Here is a 24,125-nt window from a genome sequence, read left to right as displayed (position 1 = left end):
GAACAATTGTATGTCATCAATTTGTGTCACCCTGTGTTAGTGGACATAATGTAACGCGAGTTACCGTAACGCGAGTTACCGACATAAAGGCTCCCCACATTTTTCCAGGTCATTGTTACTCAACTTTGATATTGTTAATTTATGAGTCCTAACCCACTATCAATTCAAGGTAGGAAAACTTTTATCAAGATTGTCTAGTATGAGGAGACTTTCCAAAAAGAGGTCTTCATAGAATTGACCATGTCCTTTTTGTGTAACGCGAGTTACCGAAATTCAATGATTCAAGAATCCCAACATGTTTGTCCTTTATTTTTCTTTTTGGATTCATTTAGTTGGTGTATGTCTACTCAACCCATGATGAAAAAAGTAACTTGTAGATCCTACCAATTACAAAGATATTGGCACATTATCCCAAAAATGTACCCATTATTTGTAACGCGAGTTACCGTGGAATTGCCCATAAGACATTAACATGATTTTTTTTTCAAAAACAGTTCAGAAAAACAGCAACTCACTCCCCTTTGCAAAGTTCTCCAGCTGCTCAAACATTCACTCCTATTGAACAATTATTTCAGGACAAGGATTGACTATCTTCTTTAATGTACATAGCATGTACATATCAACAAAAGAAATGCAGTGACGATTAGGCACAAAGAGGGTATCTTGTCAACTCATTCATCTGTCACTGTGATCAATATCAATGTCTTGTAAAATTTTTAAAAGCATAATACTCCAAAATTTTGGTTGCTTTGCCTGAGTCTAAACTTGAAAATGATGTGGACTTCACATACAAATATGTGCAATTTACGTCACCTCAATTCCAGAGGGAAATGACAATGCCTCCTGTCACTGAGTAAAAAGTTTAACAATGATGCAATGACATCATAATTCAAAAATAGGCCACATAAACTTGTAAACTGATAAAAAAAGACACCATGACTACTCCCCCCCCCCCCCCCCCACTTCCCTCCTCACAAATTACTAGACTTTAATAGTATTTGTTGGAGAATTGAGTGCTAAAGATATCTGAGCTCCTGGCCTCACAGTCCTGGGCTAATCATAGGCATATCACTAGCAATCCCATAATACCCCAACCCGATTGTTTAATTCAGAATAGAAATTGATGGCTGTACGTGCGACTGATTTCTGTCCCTGGTTAGTGTTACCATACACGTACAATGTACTTTTAAGGGGGTACATGTATCTCACTGAGCGGCGAATGTTTGCGAACATAGCAAATTCTAGGGAATTTCAAGTTTTGCCAACTGTATGATTCGTTAACAGTTGCAATCAAATTCATTTAAACACTTGCAATCAAATTCGCAAAACCAACAGTTTTCATTGTCGTAAACAGTTTTTCTTGTCGCAAAGAAATTTTGAACATGTTCACCTTCTCAATTAGAGGGGCTGTAGCCTATTGGTGGGCCATGAGGTAAGCAAAAAAAAAAAAAATTAACTAGAAATGTCGCTATGGCGACTGATATGCCTCCGCCATAATGCATGGTTCTCTGAATAGGTCTATAGCACAATGCCTTGACAATGTGTGATATGACAGTTTCACATAACTGGCAAAATATTCCCTATGGAATCCCATTTTTCTTTGCTCATTTTTCCAATGATAAAATATTAAAATGACAGGTTTGTCACACATGCATTGAATGTTCACTTTCCTTAAAATAGGTTTATTTGGATGAATGGCTATACTGTCTAATGAGAGTGCAGGTATTTGGGGATTTGTACCCAACTTTTGACCCTTTTATAAGTTTATAGAAGATTTAGCACTTTCACTTGACCTTTTGACAAGAAACTTCCAAGAGAATCTGTATTGGGTAATACATGCATACACTCAGTTTCAAGAAAAAATTGTATAAATAAGAGGAAAATAATAGCATTTTGATGGGTTGACCTTGACCTTTGACCCTGACCTTTGACCCATAACCCCTAAATTCCCTATATGATCACTGCCAGTCAGTACATGCATATATATACTAAGTTCCATGCAGATACCTTGAAATATTTGAGATATGGATAAAAAAATGAAATTCTAAGATTTTCACTTGACCTTTGACCCTTGACCTTTGACCTCATGACCCAAAACTCTCTCTGGGGAATCTTTATTTGATACTTCATGTACACACCAAGTTTCACAAAAATACCTCCAGGCATTGCAGAGATATAGGGGAAATAGTGAAATTTTGAGCATTTGACCATGACCTTTTGACCTTTGACCTCGTGCATGTGCACCCAAAAGTTGATAGGCACAACTTCGCCCACTCATACATATACATGCCAAGTTTAATACATTAGGATACCTCTAACGGTTTTTTTAGATACGCTGTCCACAAAATTGATTACGGGCGGACGGACGGACGGACAACTTCGTGGCAGAGGATTTAAAAAAAAAAAGATTAATATCCGATCCAACTGGGCCTAAAAAAAAAAAAAAAAAAAAAAAAAAAAGACAGTAGGAGCCAAAATGGGTCTCAGCCTTGCAAAAATCAGATTAGCTTTCTCTGGCAAACACACTATAATTTGAGGAACTTTGGATGGACAGCACTAAAATTATCACCACCACTATCACCTTCCAGAGCACTGCCAGTCAGCCATAAAAACGTCCTTTGATCACACTGAGGCTACATTTATCTAGTGCAAGAGAATCACGTTTCAAAATGCACTTTAAATGCCATTTATGAACGTGGTTTGAAATATGATTCTTGGGGTGCTGTGTTTATCTGGCCATCATGCAATCACGATTCCAGTGTTGTTACTGCACAACTGCTTAGCACCGTTCAACCCGGAAGTAAAGGTCAACTGCATCTTAGACCAAACATGCCTCATCATTCACATACAAGTAAATAGGTAGAAAACACAACCAGAAACAGTTAGGAGCTGACCTTGAGACATAAATGCATGTGTTTCAAAACAGCATTGCATTTATGAACTACTCACAGAAAGGCGATTGTGGTCTCAAACATATTACTTCAAAGTGCCCTTTGAATGACATTTCTACTTTAAATGCATTTGAAAATACGGACCTTGCATTTTCATCTCATCCCCGAAAATGCCTCAAACGCGTCTAGGATCGTGATTCTGCCTCACAAAATTTTAGATAAATGCACCCAGAATCAGCACTGTTTTAGACTCTGCATTGTACAATGTCTATCTGTCATCACTTCAGTTTGTATACTGGTGTGTAAGTCATTTAATACAAGGATGCAATAGACCTACTACAGCCATGTTGACAGGTGGAGGGGGGGGGGGTACAGACTGTATCCAAAAGACAGGAAGACAGACAGATAAAAACATATACCAAAAGGGACAGAAGGGTGGTACAGAGATGCTCATTAAGCCAGAGCACTGCTGGACAAGTATCTGCAGCATTCGTCCCGTTATGCCTTTTTTCCATTGGCATCATAACACAGGTCTACAAAAGCAGAGTGAACAACAGGAGTTTGGTGTGGGACCTAAACCCTTTTATGTAGAGCAACACCATTTTTTTTTCAATGTAAATATGAATGGCACTTCTGTATGATAGTACTTTTCATGATTTCATCTTTGAATGTGTGACAAAATCATTTGCTCTTCATTCTCTTTAAAGGCCCTGTTTACCTTTGGGAACAGTGATTTAAAAAATATTCAAGATATCATATTTGATGCATATGTGTAGGTCTGTTGTATCACAAAACATCGTACCATACAAAATTTTCGCAATAAATCCTCAAATATAAGGAGATATCAGTATTTTTCTTATCAAACCATAACTGTAGACAGTTTAGTCTGACAACATTTTTATTATAACTATTGTTCATATTTTGTCTATTTAACAATACTTAACATTGATTATACAGATTCAAATTTTCACAGTGGTTGTTATATCCGAAACTCACATTTTGGAACTATTTCAAAGCACTTATGCTGGGTTTTTCTTTCATCTGCAAATGGTAAATTATGCCTTTAATATCTGTAGTGCAATATAAAGAAAATTCAACATATTTTCACTTTTCTTGCATAATAAAAAGAGCACATGACTTGCCTCTTTCAAAAGGAAGGAGTAATATCACCCTAGTCATATATGCCAGTTACTACTTGAGGAAATGTGTACTTTTTTTCATAAAATAAAATTTTGTGTACAATATTTTCCTCATATCATCCAATGCATGTGACATCATCAATTGAAGTAGTCTTCTCATCCAGCAGTGACTACACAGAAACTTTTTATGGAAAGTCTAATTTTCCTCAAACTTTTACTGATTTAAAATGTTCAACTGAAATTGTTGCACATATTGTCCTTGTACTTGTCCTTTAAGGTCTCCATAGGCAGTGTTTCTGACTCCAAGTTTCAGCATTTCCTTAAAAAAAAAATGGAGTCCCTCTTCAAAGTCTCCCAAGATGCAGTAAAGAATTTCACCTGGGGGATGTTTGTTTTATCCCACTGAGTATCAGGTCAAAACCCCAGTTCAATAAATCCTGTCAAAACTAAACAGTTAAAAGATCAAAGGTCACTACTCAACAGATATTGCCTTTATGATGCAATCAAAACTTGCCTCGTCATATCCAAAATATTTCATCATTATAAATATAGCAAATTATTTTTACAAGTCTTTAGTCTCAAAATGATCTGCCCATTCAATTAAAGCTTTTATTTTTAAATTTGTTCTTCCTTGTGGGCCTTTAGAAGACATTCAGCATCCACGTATAAATTGCAAAGTCAGGCAAGGCCTACAATGTAGGAATGCTATCTGATTGCCAAAAGTTTTTTTTTTTAAACAAAAGTATACATTAAAATTAAAACTATACCTGTTAATATGTCACAACATCGCATAGTATCAAATGCTCAAGGCTAGCGTAAGGTCAAACTTGCACTTCCATCAATGCAATACTTAAGTCTTAAAAAAAACAACTTGGCTTGTGGTCATTCTTGCATGTGACATCATCAATCTTCGACCTTATTCTCAGAATGACTAGGGAGTTTCTAGTCACTGTAGACTAGCACAGCTTCATCATATCATCAAAAGAATTTTTATTTCTTTATATCTGAAAGCTGATAGTAATGATTACTGATCACCAAGTCTTTGATTGAATGTTAACTTCAATATAACCTACTTGTACTGCTTGTTCCTTTCATTGAATAATAAAGAAATAAACAATCACTGAAATATATTCTGCAGGGACTGAAACACTGACATCACTTTAAAGGGATGGCATAGTTCTGGTTGAGATGGAGACTCAGGTCTTAACTTTTTGCAAGACAATTAAAACCACTTTTAAATTGAAAAGCATAAAACTCTAAGAGAAATTAAAAGCTAAATTGATGAAGATCCGTTTTAAAACATATGGCTGAGATATTTAAAAACAAGTACGAAGTGCTATCTGTATCTCTGCATATTAGCCTTCAAGTCATTTTTAATGTGTATAGAATGTGGGACAAGGTTCAGACATTCTTGTGGGAGGGGGCATGTTAGCCTTGTTTTAATGCCTCCTTTCTGATTTAAGGAGGATGTTGTCATCCAAAAGACAACAGCAGCAAATAACAAAACATTTTAATGAATGCTTTTGAAAACCACTGAGGATTTCATAGTACCAGCTGATAACAAACCAATCATGAGGCAGTGAACCCATGGGGCTGGCAGAGACTATGTATTAGAATATAATATATTACATCACATTCTTTCTGGCTTAGATAAATAAAGCAAAGTCAGATGATCAGAATGGTAGAAGTTTCATAAGGTGTATATCAAAGATACAATAAAACAGTTAAAGGGATGGTATAGTATTGGTTGAGGTAAGGATTCAGCCTTCATCTTTTTGCAAGATACTTTAAACCACTTAAAGAGCATATAATTTTAAGAGGAATTCAAAGTTGAAATCAGTTTTAAAGTGGCTGCAAAACAGCTCATTATCCTGATAAATCCATTGAACTAGACAGGTTTCTTGACAGACCCTTTTGATGTACTGCAAGCAAATGCAAAATGATGGAATTTTGAGCCGTTTTGAAAATGAAGTTTTGCCTTTAAATGCAACATTAAAGGTAAACACACAAGCATACATTTCAGGAACAAGTGACATAAGTAATAACCACTAGTGAAAATTAAAGGCATTATTCACCATTTGCAGATGAAACAAAAACCTAGCTGTAGTGTTTCAAAATAGTTCTAAAATGTGAGCTAGGGATAGAAACAATCAATGTAAAAATCTTTATCAGTATTATTATCACTGGTGAGTAATGTAAAATGCGAACAATAGCTATAATACCGGTAGTGAAATTGTTTCTAGAACAAAGCATCTAGTTATAATCTATTGAGAAATATAGTGATACTAAATTCATGAAATTCTTCTATCGAGATGTTTTCATTGCAACTACATTTGTAACTGACAAATTGCCCTACATTGACGTAAATAAGCACAGAATTGAGCAGTGTTTTAGTCGTAGCCATGATAAAAAGATCATGGGCGTACATATACATACTACTCGAACAGGATTCAAACCCACGACCTACTACCTCCTATCTCCGGACAGGCGTCATCTCCACCAGACCACCCAGCTTCCAACCGACAGCAAGTGTTGGTTTTAATCAGTATAGCATGCAGCCGGTACTGCGTAATTATTCAAATTCATGAAATTCTTCCGTCGAGATGTTCTCAAGAAATTTCCCTATATCGACGTATAAGCACTGAATTGATCAGTGTTTTTATAATTGTAGTAGCCATGATTAAAAGATCATGGGCGTACATACTCGAGCAGGATTCGAACCTACTGATCACTTCACTGATAAATCACTGCTCCCACTGGTAGACAGTACCTTTAACAAGTTGATGACATCACCACCTCATGAATGTGTGTCTGATGTGCACATTAATCTTCACTATCAAAATATCCTCTTTGTTGGCATGATATCAAAATACAAGTAAATGATAGTGTTCTTCACATCAAATTTTGCAGTCAGGGAATAATCTTGCTAGGATAGCCTACAGGGGAAATGGTGTTTCAGTTGCAAAATAATCCCTCATCAAAAGCAAAATTTTTTACAAACTTTTTAGGATTACACACAAACCAATGGAACAGTTCTAACACGTAGGTGTTGACAGCATTATTTCTTCTTATGTGCTTTCACTGAAAACATGTGAAACTTTATTCCTAAGCTTCCTTGAATCAGGTCCAATTTTTATGAAAAGTCTAACAATCTGCTGTAGTTGTTTGGTTTTTTTTTACTCTACTCATTAGAGCCAAGAGCATTCATGTGCAAATAAAGGCTACACTTGACATCACTTGAATAACAAACAAAAATAAAGACTTTGCCATTATAAACAGGATACTCTGATAGAGTTCCTAGTGAAGTAACCAAGCCCATAATACTCAGACTCTGTACTTTGCTCAGTTATGGTGGCAGTCAACTGTGTGCTCCATGTGAAGATGATGTCTACACACCTGATCCCTCTTTATGGCCATGATATAACAAGCACTTGCTGTAATATAGTTCAGTTAAATCCATATAGTTAATGACTGTTAGTCAATAATGTAATTGACCTTTTAAGCACTGATTATAACTTTATTGAACCTGGAGAAATCCCAGCCTAAATGCTATCAAAGAGCTTTGTCAGTCCATGATAATATGTGACCCGCTACAACAAAAAGGTCCGAAAGTCGGGATGACAATTTTCTGAAAATGACATGACATTATTCCCTTACTCTTCTACTATAATTCCAACTCATAAAAGAACTCGCTTGCGGAGATATCGAGGATTTTATCAGCGCATATCAAGTGGTTGAGGAAATCAGAGTTTTGAGAAAAACGCCTTCAAAGTTGTCCTTCCGACGTTATCATGATCAAGGGGAGGCGAGACAGTTTTCGCTCCTTGACAATAGAAGGCACGCTCCTAGCGACCTCTGTCGTGTTCATTCAAGCTTAGTGCCAGCGGTCTACGCATGACCAATCGGTAATCAGGATGCTATGCACTGACCAATAAGATCACTCCCTCGTTGCTAAGGGCGGAGTCTAGCTGCGGCGCTAAATCCGAATCTTTGGAGATGTTTCTGCTCCATTGAAAGTCGGAGAATCATGACCCAGAAAAACGGTGATTTCTCGCCTTTACTTGATCATTTAGCTTCAAAATTTCGGCAGATGATGGACAAAACATTAGACTACAAAATTATGCAAATAACAGAAATCCGATTGTTTTGACCAATTTTGATGATGTGACTTCAAACTCAACTTTCTCGGCTAGGCCGTCAGTAACTTTAGGATCCTTTTGTTGTAGCGGGTCACATATGTTTACCACCAAGTCTTCAAATGGTATAAAACATAGCGTTTGACAGAATTAGAGTGCTGTTATTATCTTTTTCTTTAATATTAGGCCATTCAGATAAAAAAATCAACAAAGTTTCATTGAGCATTAATCATAATTTGACCTTTATATGTTATTTCATAGCATTCTTAGCCCCATTTTTTTTATTTCAGCAAAAATTGTAATACACTGCTTCTCTGAAGCAATGTTGGGGCAAAGTTGTATTTGGGGTTATGCACATTGGAAACAGAAAATAAAGCAACAGCCCTGATACATGTACATGTACCCTTCCACCATGGAAATGCCCACATTGTGAAAACTTTTAAGCTATATTTTTTGACATAATACTGAAATGCAGAAAAATGTCAACAAAAATGTTTTTTGGCAAGTTTTCTTTTCAAGAGAGGGTAATGCCTTCATAATGCTACGTACTATGCAAAAATACACATCATTAGCCATGTCTTAAACCCTCATTTGATGCTCTCATGGTGACTATTCCAAGCAATGACTCTTTCATGTCCTGAAACACCAATCTAAGGTCAGTGTCCCATATATGGGATGCTGTAATGTTCTGATGATGATAAGTAATTAGTATGACTCCTCTTCTTCTAGAACAGCAATGATAAGATTTACATTGTACATGCTAGAAAGCTTTGTTGTATAATATTGGCTACCCTAAAACCTTACAATTTTGTCCCTGAGGAATGGCAATTTTTGACCACATATGCCTTTCTGCCAAACAAAAGGATTGATCACAGAACTTTTAAATACTTGTGATGTCCTTTCAAACCATCAAAGCAACAGGCGATATGACCATTAGTACTTCATACAGTTCAATACGTGGTAAAGTTACATCATTGATCTGAAACAGGACTACAATTTTGTAATACGCAACCCTGAATTGTGTGTCCACACACATGCCACTATTACAGGAGAATGTGTGACCGCTTCCTGGCGGCACCCAGTCACTGTGTAAACGTACATGTCGTATGTGTGTGCGTCTGTGAGTACAAGAAGCAATACCGAACATCGAAATTTGCACGGAAAGATATCGAACTACAATATGCACAATTGAATGCAATCGACTGCGCTTCATGCTTAGTTTTTAGAATAAGGCATCTGTAATTCTAGGCATTTTGGACTGACCAAACCTCACTCTAAGATTTTTCAGAGACATTTAGTGTACCAATACACTAAACTACAATGTCAGAAATTTGAATTTTAGGGTACAGATGCACTTCAAGATACAGACAGAGGGTTTTTCAAAGCAGAGTTTCTTTCTACCAGCAAATGGTTCCCCAAAGATATATTTTCAGCCCATTACAGCCTCATCCCTCTTTCTGTTTTTTTCAGCTGGTACCCAGCCAAGTCCAGTCAAACCTCGTGTACGTGTGGATACTGTGTGGACATCCTGATCATTGAGAGCTTTAATTTCCCCTGATACTTTAAAGAGATCATTTAGTTTCAGTTGAGACTTACCTTCAACTTTCTAACATTTTTTTTTTTTTTTTTTTTTTTTGGGGGGGGGGGGGAGATATTGAGTTAACCTTTTAATGAAATATGAAAGAGCATGTAATTCCAAGAGGGAGTCAAAGTATATTTAATGAAAATTGGTTTTGAAATGGCCGAGAAATCCAAAACAGAGCAAACCTAGGTGGGATCCACCTTTTACTTGGGACTGCTTTGTTCTACTTTGTTTTTGGATGTCTCAGCAATTCCAAAACCAACTTCCATCTAATAAACCGTAAATTGCACAGAATGGTATGCTCTTTATTATTTTCTAAGTGGTTTCTTGGTATCTTGCAGAAAGTTAAAAGCCAAGTCCTCATCTCCACCAATACTATACCATCCCTTTTTTTAATAACCCTTTCAAAGACAACAAGAGACCCGCGGGTCTAGCGCTCACCTGAGTATCGCAAGTTCACCTTTCACGCAGTCACTAATCTAAATTATTCACAGCTCTACCAACATTTGACCAGGCATTCTGAAGTAGAAGATGAAAATGTACAATAAGGGCCCAAATTTTTAAAGATTCCTTAATTTGGGGAATTGGGGGCCCCCTGGGGCCCTCTGGGTGGGGCATGGTGCCCATTTTGATAAATTGAGATCCTGACCCCCTAAGGATGCTACCTGCCAAGTTTGACGAAAATCTATCATGAGGTTTTCAGGAAGAAGATGACAATGTACGATTCAGGCCCCCATTTGGACCTTCCTAACCACCCCCCCCCCCCCTGCCCCCAAGAGGGGCACCCCTAGATCTCCTATGAACAAACTCGAAACTACAGTCATTAATGTACTCACTCATAGTATTATCTTAGCTGTATAACTTCTGATTCTAGAGAAAATTTTTAACGATTCCTTCATTTGGGGGGTTTGGGCCCCCCTGGGGGCCCCCTGGGTGGGACATGGTGCCCATTTTAACAAATTGAGATCCTAACCCCTTAGGGATGCTACCTGCCAAGTTTGGTGAAAATGGGTCATGGGGTTCTAAAAAAGAAGATAAAAATGTACAATTTAGGCCCCATTAGGATCCCTCCTCACCTCCCTCCCCTGGGTCCCAAGGGGGGCACCCCTGATTCTGCCATGAACAAACTTGAAACTGCAGTCATCAATGTACTAACTCATAGTATTAACTTAGCTCCATCACTTCTGGTTCTAGAGAAGAAGATTTTTAAAGATTCCTTAATTTTGGGGGATTTGGGCCCCCTGGGGGTCCCCTGGGGGCCCCCTGGGTGGGGCATGGTGCCCATTTTAACAAATTGAGTTCCTAACCCCCTAGGGATGCTACCTGCCAAGTTTGGTGAAAATGGGTCATGGGGTTCTCAAGAAGAAGATGAAAATGTACAATTTAGGCCCCATTAGAACCCCTCCCCACCCCCCTCCCCTGGGTCCCAAGGGGGGCATCCCTGATTCTGCCATGAACAAACTTGAAACTACAGTCATCAATGAACTAACTCATAGTATTAACTTAGCTCTATCACTTCTGGTTCTAGAGAAGAAGATTTTTAAAGATTCCTTAATTTTGGGGGGTTTGGGCCCCCCTGGGGGCCCCCTGGGTGGGTCATGGTGCCCATTTTAACAAATTGAGTTCCTAACCCCCTTGGGATGCTACCTGCCAAGTTTGATGAAAATCGGTCTTGGGGTTTTCAAGAAGAAGATGAAAATGTAAAAAGTTTACGCACGACGCACGACGGACGACGCACGACGGACGACGGACGACGGACGACGGACGACGCACGACACACGACGCACGACGGACGCCGGACGAAGGGCGATCGCAATAGCTCACTTGAGCCTTTGGCTCAGGTGAGCTAACAATCTGAGAACGTTAGTCACACCATGCACTGTCTTGTTGCCAATGGTATTTATAGGGACTTCTCCATTGTGTGGACAACGACATCGCTCTCATTCTCTAGCGGAACCAAATGGTTGACGTTCACTCAACGGCCCGAATTCACAAAGGTGGTTTAAAACTGAATAGACCAATGTACAAATTCAGACCACGGTCTAAAATAAGTGTGAAATAGGCAATACCTTTGGGATGCCGGTATCAACATGCGTTCGGTACTGGATGTCTGTTGGCATGTATACGCAATCCGTCAATCGTATTAACACAGAAGAAATTTGCATAAACCATGGTTTAAATTTGTACAATCCTTTCTTTCTGGGAGTCATCAGAATAAGGGTGGGATTTCACGGAGCACGCGAACGATTTGCGAAGGACGCGAATGACAAAATCCAACATTCGGAAAAGTTTTTCTCCGAATGTGTTCCGACAATGAAGCCGAAAACTATTCTTGCGCATTTTGTGCGAAGTTTCCACGACGTTTGTGCGAATGTCGTGTGTATCATTGCTAAAGTACAGCATGTTACGTACACGAAGAACACGCGACGGAAATGCGAACAACAAAATATTTCCAATAATCATGGGAGAAAATGTACCCAACTTGCCAAGGAGAGGTGGAAGCTGTCTTGAGTTAATTTTTTTTCTTTCCTCTATTTCTCCTTTCTTTTTCTCTCATTTCTCTATCGTGTGCTTGCCTACATTCTTTTTCCTAATACCTATCTCCACTAGAAAGGAGCATCTGATTTTTTTTTTCAGTTCCTCCGACACATAATCTCTCTAGTTCAAATGAAATTTTACATACTTAAGATTAATCTTAAGTGTATTCTGCTTTTTTTTTTATTTTTTTTTTTTGTATCAAACATTTCTTTCTCTTTGCTAGTCTTTAATTTCTTTCGTTACTATAGTTGTTAATAATTCTTTGATGTTTAGATGTATGCTACGATTTTTATCTGTAGAAAACGTATAAGTCATACATTCCCCAAACGTGCGCTAAACGTTCGCGAGAATGTCTCAAAATGTACGCGAACAGTTTGCAATTACGTCGTAAAATGATCGGAAAAACTTCGCAGATTTCGTATAACATACGCGAGACATTCTCCAAAGTTTCGGAGTCTGTTTGGGGTTTCACGAACATTTTGCGAACATCGCGCGTGTCTTGCGAAGGTCTTGCGCATATGACGAGGCTTTAAAGACACTTTCGAGAACAATTCACGAGCAAATTACGACCAAGTGTGCGGAAAAGGTTCGCAAAAAATTTCAAACTTTTTTGAAATTCTCGCCGAAGTAAAAACGACATTCGCGAACAACTGACGATGCTTCCGAACCCTCACGTTCGTTTGGCGAACTTTTGCAGACTAAAATACGAATGCTGGATTTTACCATTCGCGTCCTTCGCAAATCGTTCGCGTGCTCCGTGAAATCCCACCCTAAGGTTCTCACATAACACAAAAATAATTTGACATATTTAAATGAAAGTGTTTTTTTTTTCTCCCCTATTTGGGGTCATGTCTGAAGGGAAATACTGTAAATTCACATGCAGATTCCTGTGCAGGTCACATAGAAATCTTGTGAGGTAATGACATCATCATCTCATCGTTTTTGTTGTTATTAATAGTATTTATTATATTTTGGATCAAAATCTTAACATCTAGTGATTAGTTGAAAGAGCATCACATGATGGGTATATTATATATTTTAAACTCTTTCAGAATGTTGGCCTATTTGACACTCCAGGATACACTATCTGTGAAATGATATTACAATGCATTTTTGTGACATCATTGTGTGCTGCTCATGGTCACTGTAGCTATGTAGGATCCTTCTACAACATGGCATTCACCATATGACTTCACACCTCACATTTCCCTTCTTTTGTTTCAAGTTTTGATACAAAATACCAAACAAATTCTGGTTACAGAATCTGGTTGAAACTGCGGCCTCGGTGCCTCTAAGATATCAAAATAGCATTACTTTTCAAATACCTCTGTTTAACAGTTTTAACCAGAAAGACAAAGCATCATTGTATACTATGGTATCAATAGCAATATCAATTGTTTCATGACAACATTTCACACTTGAAAGTTCCGTTCCATTCTTACTCTGACTGATTGTGATGAAACCTCTAACACGGCCGTCAGATGGTAAAACGGTCTACATGTAACTCGAAAATTTGACTTTTTGAGGTAAATTCACTTTCCAGGACATGTGAGGATGCTCTTTCCAATGGTGCTATCGAGAAAATCCCATCATGTCTTGTTTTAGAGTCTATAATTTCCGCTATCTTGGTACTTTTTTGTATTTTTCCTTCAGATTTGATGGTAAAACAGTCTATCTTTGAGTTAGCCCATTGTCGGTAATATCGTTTGGAGGTAAAACAAGCTATCTTTTACATAAACCATATAACCTTCTTAACTGCGATTTTTTAAATCATCGCTGTCAGATAGTAAAATGGTCTATCTTCGAGTTAGACCAGTTTACATAGTGTTTGTGGTCTATCTAGAAGATAGACCATTTTACCATCTTATGATGTGTAGCGGGAGTGTATACATGTGCTGTGGTTAAACAGTCTATCTGCACAAAAATCTCATTTATTTTATAATTAAAACCCCAAATAAGCACAAAATTCTTCAGTTATCAGTGTTTAATATGCTTCTTCTTGTCCCATTGCTAAAAATGCATTATACCCATCTCCTAAAAAAGCTCAAACCTCTAAACTTTAAGGTCATTTTTCTCAGAACAGTAATTTTCGAGATAGACCGTTTTACCATCTGACGGCCGAACAGTGTCTGTGTCTGATTTCATTCCACTACTTCAAAGGTGGTTATGTCCATGCATTTATTCATTCACACTTAGCGGGTAAAGATGAATTTCATGTGTTTTTAATTTTGTGGATTCAAGACTTTCATTACTGATACATACACATTTTGTATGGCAGGAAAAGATATTTTGGTGCTTTTAAATGCCTTAGTTTCTGGTGCATAAAAAGTGTGCAAATTTCCACACAATCAAAAATTCCCACTTTTACCATACATTTTGTATAGCCAACTTTAAATGCAGAGTGGAATTGCACTCTGAAACAGCGAACAAAGAAGACATATCACTACACGGCACATTGGACAATGATTCTAGACGGGACTAGAGAGCATTACTCAATTATCGCATACAGCCCGGAAAGTTTCACTCCAGATTACACAACCAACAAATTCAACCACTCCCATTATTCCGGCAAAAAAGTGGCACCATATGAAAGATGCACCAGAGATGTGCATCCACAACGCATGAAGGAAGTTGAGAAACTTGCAAACACAGAATACCTGGTAGTGATTAATTGTGCTTCTCTGAGGTAACCACATATAAAAGTGAAACTCTACTCCAGGTTCCGCAGTAAAATACATATATATTCATGACAACTATTAAATACAAATCAAATAATTTCAGTTTCACAAGTCTCAGTGAGAGGATGAAAGTAAAGACACAGAAATTAATGCGATTAAGAGAATGCGACACTGTGGTATTTTCGCAACCTTCATTGAACATTTTATTTACGATCAATAAAGGGTGATATCAAGTTTTGAAAATTCCCTCAGATTTCCTAATTTTTATGTATCTGGGTTGACAAAAAATTCCTATTGCTCTTTTGGAGTCCACTTGACTTCAACATTGCAGTTAACTTGAACACTCTATAAAACTTTTTCTTTTGAGATGCCACTATGTTATACTTAAACTAGAAATGTCGCTATGGCGACTGGTATGCCTCCGCCATAATGCATGATTCTCCTAATAGGTCTATAGTACATGTGGACAATGTGTGATTACATTTTCACAAAATTGGCAAAATATTAAAATGACATGTTTGTCACAAATGTATCGAATGTTCACCTTCCTTGACCTATGTTTAATTGGATGAATAGGAGAGCATGTATTTGGGGATTTAAGAACTTTAACTTCGACTTTGACCCTTTTATAAGTTTACGCACTTGAGTAATTGTCAAGGTATAAATTGTATGGAGAAAAAGTGCAATATCTGTATTGAACAGTAAATTGTTATCATTTTCATCTGGCCTTTGATTCATAAGAGAATCAATGTCAGGCAGAACATACATAAATATGTACTAAGTTTAAAGATAACTTGAGCCACTTCCGAGATATAGAGAAAGAAGTAAGTTCAGCACTTTCACTTGATCTTTGACCTTTTGACCTTTGACCTTCTTGGCAAAAAAAAGAGAAAATCCCAGAGAATCTCTAGTGGGTTATACATGCATACATCAAGTTTTTAAAAAAAATAATCCTGCTGGCATTGCATAAATATAAGGAAAATAGTAAAATTTTGAAGTATTGCCCTTGACCTTTGACCCCTGACCTTTGACCACATGAACCCCAAATTCACTAGATAACCACTGCCAGTCAGTACATGCATATATACTTTGTTCCATAAAGATACCTTGAACAATTTCCAAGATACAGAGAAAAAAGTGCAATTGTAACATGTTACTTGACCTTTTGACCTTTGACTTTTGACCTCATGACCCAAAACTTTCACCAGAGAATCTTAATTGGGTAATACATGTATACACTAAGTTTCAAGAAAATATCTTCAGGCATTGCATAGATATGGGGGAAAAAGTGAAATTTTAAGCACTTGACCTTGACCTTTTGACCTTTGACCTTGAGCATGTGCACCAAAAGTTGATAGGCACAACTTCACCTCCTAATACACATACATGCCAAGTTTCATTCGGATACCTCAAAAGGTTTTGATAGTTACCCTGTCCACAAAATTCATTACGGACACGGAAGGACGGACGGACGGACGGACGGACAACCCGAAAACATAATGCCTCCGGCACCATTTCGTGGCGGAGGCATAAAAATGAAGAAGGAAAGAAATGCTTCCCACTCAAAGGAAATCATGCAAACCAAAGGGATGTGAGATTACTGTAGTCAATTTCGCATAGATTTTCACGCTGGGCCAATATTCAGGGAACATCAGCTGTTTATAAGTTTGTGGATGAGAGCATAATTTACTGTATCTCTCAAAGTATTTTTGTGCTGCTATTGTTGCACAGTACAATATTTTTAAGAATATCCACTTTGCAAATCACCCCACATTTATAAACCCAAAAGTTTAGTGTGCATTTCAATTCACGAAAATGTCATGCTTTACAGTATCTTACATGCAGTATGAGCTCAATGGAGGAGCCAGTGCTCCTAAAAAAAAAGATGGCTAGCAATACAACAGCAACAACAAAATCATCACTTAACAACATTGTGATACAATAGACAACAAAACTTTGTCAACTTACAAGAACTTCCACTCATTGTGGTAAGCATGTTGCCTTCATCGTTGTAGACAATGGCACCAAAGTATCCTTTCTGCTGCGCATTGTAGACCTGGTAAGCATGCAGAAATCATATTCCAAAAGTGTGCATGACACGAGACAAAAGAGAGAGAAAGACACACAAACAGGTTTGTGAATACAAATGAATATTTGCATGTACACAGAGACAGACATACGTACAGAACATATACAAACACACAAACAGAGACATACACACAGACACAGACATAAGGGCAATGCAAATCAAGGGATAGAGAATCAAAGACAGATTTATAGATACAGTAAGTATAAAAAATCAGATAGTCCCCCTGAGATAAAAAAAGACAGAAAAGTAGGCAGGGAATCATATGACTTCCGACTGCATATATACAGTAAATTTAAATGGCAATTACATACAGAAGTGTGTACAATAAAAACGTGTACAGCTGTATGAACACAGGTATAAAAACAGACAAAAGGCAAGAAATTTCACATTTTTAATAAGGAATAAAAGGGATGGTATAGTATTGGCTGAGGATTCAGCTTTGATTTTTTTTTAAGAAACCACTTTATAAAATGTTAAAGAGCATACAATTCTAAGGGTAATTCAGAGTTTATTTGATAAAAATCTGTTTTCAAATGGCTGAGATATATATCCAAAAACAAGTAAAACAAAGGGATCCTAATAAAAGGTGGGTCCCACCTTGAATTACAATCACTTCATTTTGGAGATCTCGGCCATTTCAAAACCAACTTTATCAAATAAACTTTGAATTCCCCTTACGATTATATGCTCTTTCATATTTCCTAAGATGTTTCTCATTATCGAAAAAAAAAAATAATACTTTAAAGCAGATATTTTCGCGCGACTAATTATTCGTGCACGGCAGGGTAAGAAGAGTTTTGCATGTTTTTGATTCCGCGGGATCAAGCCATCAACTACTGAAACACAAGGCAAGCAAAAGTATTCACAAGCTCTTATTTTTACGCTAGTTTCTGATTGCTCGAAATGCGTGAGAATTTCAACACCGCGAAAATTTCCCCTTATGCAGTAATTTTCAAAAATACTACAAAGCTGAAGTCTCATGTATACCATCCCTTTGCGAAAATCTCCCATTAACCTTTTAGATACCTAATCTACATGGTAGTAGACATGTTATCATATATGTACCATGTAAATGTACAATTGTACCTGTCTTGATTCCATACAGATACAGCTGTACACTGTATATATTTTACAAAGGAGAGATTAATTTACTCAGTAGGAGGAATGGCTCTCCTATACTATACAGAATGCTTATCATATCTCTTGCAGCATGGCATATTATTGTACTTCAAGGTCTCGTAACACTAAGAGTAATAATGGAAGTGAAAGTTACACTTGAGCCATGATTACTTATGGGATAGTATACATGTAACTTGAAGTTTAAAGTACTTTGTGGTATTATCACAACCTTTCAATGAAACACATCCTCAGTAAACACAAGCACACACTTATGGTGATTTCATGATTTAATCATGTGTCACAATCCGAACGGCAATAATTAACGAGAGCAAATTAAACAGCTTTGACTCCTAACATTTGTTAATCATCTTTTACAAATATGTACAACTGTACATGTACAGGGACAAAATTAAGCTAGCTTCAAAACTCTTGCTCCAATATCAAATTAATAACTTGAGAGTTGAAATGGAAAAAAAAAATACTGATGGTTATCCAGATTTGTTATCAATTTGAGATACCTGAGATGGAAGGAGCTGAAAAACAAAGAAAATAATTGAAATATAGAATATGTAATGATTCTGATCCTTAAAGAGTTTTCTTAAATGTAAAAAGAGCAGTATCATGGAAAATATTTAATTTTTCTCTATTTGATGACGCCCTTACTTAAAAACTTTGAAAATGATGTTGATATGTTTTGGGGTTCAATATCTTCATGATAATTTCTACTTTCTAAATTTTCATGCACTACTTGTACAGAAGTCTACACATGCAAAGGTTATTAGCAAACCAAAGAGGACTACCAAAGTGTGTCACGCGAAGCAATTTTCAATTGCTTTGGTGACACAGAATCATGCATCTAAATCAGATTATTTGTTTGAATTACTATGGAAAAGCTACAGCTGTATAATTTGAGTTTGTGTTTGTCTTTGTCTTTGTTTTTGTTTTGTTTTTTTGTTTATGTCTGTTTTGTTTTTGTTTTTGTTTTTTTGAGTGACTGTACAATCTTTGCACACTTTCCGAGGCAGCAAATCTTGGTTTGGATTATCACGCCAGGCATAATACTGTACCTGTTAAGCACCTACGTACTTGGAGCAGAGGTGATTCAGATGGCATTTATCAAAAGCCCAGCCCCAAACACAGAGGAGATACATAGTGAACTTTAATGTATATTTCTTCCAGGCATAGTTCTTTCAGTGAAAGCTTCAAAGTCTGCCGGAAGGAAGAGACGTTTCCTGGAGATCTCACCTTCTTGTCAAAGTCACAATTTCCGCGTCTGATGAGGGCAAAGAACTGGTATGTTCTGGACTCGTTTCCCAGATTGGGTGGGGGAGCTATGGCTGTGCACGCCTCAGGGGGATTTGCAACTACCAGCAGACCCTGTGATGTTCAGACAGAAAATTGTATGAGTATGAGAAAAGAAAGAAATTTATCAACAACAGTCTCACAAATACAGAAAGAAGACTACAAAACATACTGCAATAGTTTAAAATACAGAAAAATGGGGGGGGGGGAGAATCACAGGCATTGGTTATCTTTGTTTCAGTTACATTGTACATCACTGAACAGTAGCAGAACAACAATCAATCTTCCAATCACAATCAACAGCCAAATACAGAATCTGTAACCAAAGTCTGTCAAAGGGAAACAAAGAATTAAAGTGACCTTTGTGTGTAAGGGGTCTTTAAACACAGCTATGTTTACTTGCTGCACATGCAATCTAATTTTAAGTGGTCCATGTGGTCTTCAGACAAAAATGACTGTTACACTAAGGTGGCTGCTACATGTACAACCGGTTTCACCAAATAAGACAAAACAAACGTGGACACAAATAACAATCACAGGTGACAACAGTAAGTGCACAAGGAGAATATGGGCAATGTCGATCCTTGATTACTCAAAGTGACAAGAGAACAGGACATACAATTTTTCCTTGAGAGAAATCAAAGAACAACTTGATAAAATAATCTAGTATTCAAATTGAAACTGGAGACAGACTTGGCATCACGAACACCAATCCCGCACTTCGCTCAGTCCTGGGCACATACCATCAACCACACATGTCAGGAAGAGAGAAGTTTGGATGAGGAGGAAGCTAAATCCCGCTCCTGGGGATATCGCTTCCTTGGCAACAGAGCAGGATTACTGCGAGTCCTCCTCCACAGCTGTGCAGAGGAGTCCGGGCAGTCAGCTCCTTGGAAACATGGATCCCATCATCCCCCCCCCCCCATCCCCCATCCCCCCTTCCTCTCTTACATCCAGCCGGAGATCGTCATTTGTTTACCAAGCATTCTCGACACAAACATACAAGGACAGTAATCCTGTATCATCTCTGTTTTTCCTGCACTTGAGCCACCTTAAAACCCCTTTCAGACCAGGCAATTTGCCAGCAGGTGCACTTTGATGCACTCACTGAACTTTCGATGTAGTCTGTGACGTCTTTCAGATTACTTCTCCCTATAAAGATGTAGATACATTGTGATGCACCAATAAAAATCCAACCGAATGTTACTCTCTTCACTGCTGAGGTTACTCCCAATTGTTAAAACAGTGAATCAGAGGGAGGCTTTGGTATGTTCCAAAAATATTTTTCTGTTCGAATCATCTGTGAAACTCCTATGAATTCATCTCTGCTACCAGGTGGCAAGACATGCATTTCTTTCAGCACCACTCACATTGTTGAGGCGAAGGACCCACAGGAGCCACACCCTAACATTTTGGTGATCTTATTTTGACACCTGAAATTCTCATTTAGCTTCAATGCTTTTCACACTCAGAGGCTTTTCAGACTAGCAGTATCTGAAGAAAATCCATTGATGATGATGATTCCTAATTTCTAGATTGAATCACCCTGGAGTTCAATGAGTAGATACAACATCAGTGTGAAAGGGGGCTGGCTAGTGGAGAGGTCTCGAGTTTCCTGACCAGGGGCCTTCATCTGCCATGTTTCATTTCCTCCGTCCAACATAGAATGGGACTATAGCCGATTGTACTTGAAGGTCATGTGTAGTATACTGGTCTTGTTTCTTTCACTAGATATCAAGGAAAACCCATTTGTGCATGCCCATATAACCACTACACTGCCTCAATGAGATAATAAAATTGTAGAGTACAATGTAGGTCTACTAAGTTGGCCGCAAGTGGGCACAGACTTTTAATTACTGTAATGTGGATTAAACAGATCAAACTTCTCTTCATTGTACAATTCTACCTATTCTACTGTTAAGACAATTTCTTTGCTCTTATGAAATATCATCGTATCCTTTCGTTGTATAATTCTGCCTATTCTACTATCAAGACAATTTCTTTGCTCTGATGAAATATCATCACACCTCTACGTATATTGTTATACGGTTTCACAAAACTCTTCGATCACTCACATCGTAATGCCTTGCCCTTCAAAAGAAGGAATGGAGGAGAAAATTTTCTCCCCTACCCCCTCATCTCCTTCTTCTTCCTCCTCCTCCATTTCATCTTCTTCCTTTTCCCCCTCTTGCTCCTTTCTCCTCTTCTTCTTTCTCTTCCTCCTCCTCCTCCATCTTCTCCTCCTCCGCATTTTCCTCCTCTTCCTCCTCCTCTTTCTCCTCCCCCTACATCTTCCCCCTAGTACACCACCTCACATTTTTCCTGCTGCATCTCTTCCAACTCTCGGCCCTGTACATTTACACATCATATACAGGGGCAGATCCAGAAATTCTGTAAAGGGGGGCGCAAACAATATTTCTGGAGCTACTTCCGGGTTACATCTCATTTTTTTCTTTTTATTTCTTTTGTTCTAACAATCATCAAGAGGGGGCGCAGAGGCGCGCACCCGGTGCACCCCTCTCTGGATCCGCCACTGTGCATAGAAGGTTTAATATGGGGTATGAGACCTACCTCAAGTCCACCAGGACGAACTGGCGAGCCAAATGTGGCTGGGAGTGACTGGAAGCGAGTCGTGTCATTGTTTGGTGAAATCTGGCAGATAAAGGGGAAAAGAAGGGGAATAACAAGAGGAAATATCATTGTCACTGTTTCATTTACAAACTTTGTGGTAAGATATCACAAGGTGCACAACACGCTTTACTGCAAGTAGGGGGAGTGTTTACAGAAAAACAAATTCCTGTCTAGCCTTGTGTCACAATCACTGGAAATACTTGATAAGGTACAGACACATATAAAATTCAAATTTTGCATTTTATTACTCTTGCTTGATGAAATGCTGGAGAAAGAGTACTTTGTACAATTGTTATATGTGTGCCCATGGATACTTGTAGCTGTGTACATGGTACCTAATACAATTTACAAATTCCCTGATATCTATACTGGAGTTACTGTACATGTAGTGATCTGCTACAAATTTGCTGTAATTATTTTTCATCAGTGTTTTTACTGGATCATTTTACTATTAAACAGGAAGCAGTCCTCCTACCCATAACATTCTCAAGATAGTTGAATAAACAAAACATACAAGTTCATGTATGTATATCATACAAATACACTGTATGTATTCAAAGCAGCTTAAAGGAATGTAATGACACAGTTTATTGCACAGCATCTTGAGTTTGAAGCTACATTGTATGCAGTTTGTATGTAGGCCTATGTATAAAGCATACTGTAAAACCAGAAATGTTTGCAGTATGACGACATTTTTGCAAATAGCCTGTCGTGAGCTATTAAACTGCCTTTACAGTGCTATAAAATTTCCATTCAAATTGCCACTGGCATTCGTAGTGTACACAAGAACTTTGGTGTGCATTTCAATTTCGCGAATCTTGCTCCTCACGCAATTCATGCACACAAAAATTTCTGGTTTTATTGCACATTTATGCTCATTCCAAAAGCGCTTTTCCTCATAAATGGTAGATGTTTTGGGTGCTATCGGATCAAAAAGAAAAAGCGCAGGCAAACAGACACACACACACACACACACGCACACACACACATACAAGTAAAATATCAGGAACGTACAGTACATCAACTCCCATAACAAAGTTTCATTAAAGCTCTTTATGTGTCATGGTGGAAACCCCTATGAGCCACATTAATCTGAGACACCAATGTAGTCATGCTTTGAGAAAATCCTCTGTTTTCCATATCTGTGATACTTCCATAGATTTCTGTTAAAGTTGGACATGTATTTGAGCAAAGTTGTAGAGAAAATGGCAAGCTCTGCTTTGATGAAAATTGTATGACAAATCGATAATTGTTTTTCTTGAAATGACCAGTAGCTACAGTTTGTACATTACTGTAAAGGCATGACGGTTACACACAAAACAGTGCCAGGAACTTAGAATTTACACACAAATTTAATGGGGAACACTGCTTGATAGTCAATCAACACATAAAATACAAGCTACTTCGGTTGTATTATGTGAGACGAACGGAAGCGCAAGAAAAGCTTTCATTGTACTGCGGCATTTGGTGATTTATCAATCGGTTTGGGCGGGTTTGTGGGTTTGAGCAGAATATGCGAAGTTGGCACACCGTCAACTGAGTCGGACGTGCGAACGTGGCACGTAAAGACTTAACAAGTACAACTGTACTTGGCATAAAGCTTTGCATAGGACATATCCAGATTGTAAACACCATCTTCCTGAATCGTTCACTTAAATGTCAGACAAGTATAGTGGGCTGCACTGTGGTGTAGATTGTCATGTATCAAAACATCATGGTATGATCTACTCAACCAGTTTCCCATTTGAAGCGCAGAGAACAGTACCCTCAAATTGTATACCTTGTCCTTCAAAACAGTGCTTCCAACAGATTACTTGATGTACGCCTACATGTTTGATTATCGTATGTCCTGATTAATATGAGCTGCAGTAGCATGGAGGAGTATCAAATATTGGGATGTGTACAAAACAATGTTCATTAAAAATAATTACACAAAGACTCACACAGTACAAGTGCAATGCAAATTGTATCAAACCATAACTGACACTCAATTCTGTTGTATGTCTGTACAGTGTACCCA

At 37.9% G+C, this 24,125-nt stretch overlaps 1 protein-coding gene across 2 annotated transcripts in view; it reads right to left on the bottom strand.

Moving 5' to 3' along the window:
- Positions 1–24,125, bottom strand: part of LOC139723876 (E3 ubiquitin-protein ligase RNF13-like) — an 84,399-nt gene that overhangs the window by 32,310 nt on the left and 27,964 nt on the right. For both annotated transcript variants that reach the window (XM_071635083.1, XM_071635084.1), the window contains exons 3-5: positions 22,046–22,126; positions 19,418–19,549; positions 16,933–17,020 (exon numbers count right to left, since the gene is read on the bottom strand). In XM_071635083.1, the coding sequence (XP_071491184.1) occupies positions 16,933–17,020; positions 19,418–19,549; positions 22,046–22,126 (301 nt within the window). The remainder of the gene's footprint in view (positions 1–16,932; positions 17,021–19,417; positions 19,550–22,045; positions 22,127–24,125) is intronic.

Source organism: Diadema antillarum, unplaced genomic scaffold (assembly GCF_040938485.1).
Source record: "Diadema antillarum isolate AM-2024a unplaced genomic scaffold, OU_Dant_1.0 scf00000201, whole genome shotgun sequence".
Lineage (NCBI taxonomy): Eukaryota > Metazoa > Echinodermata > Echinoidea > Diadematoida > Diadematidae > Diadema > Diadema antillarum.
This window is presented reverse-complemented; position numbering and strand designations above follow the sequence as displayed.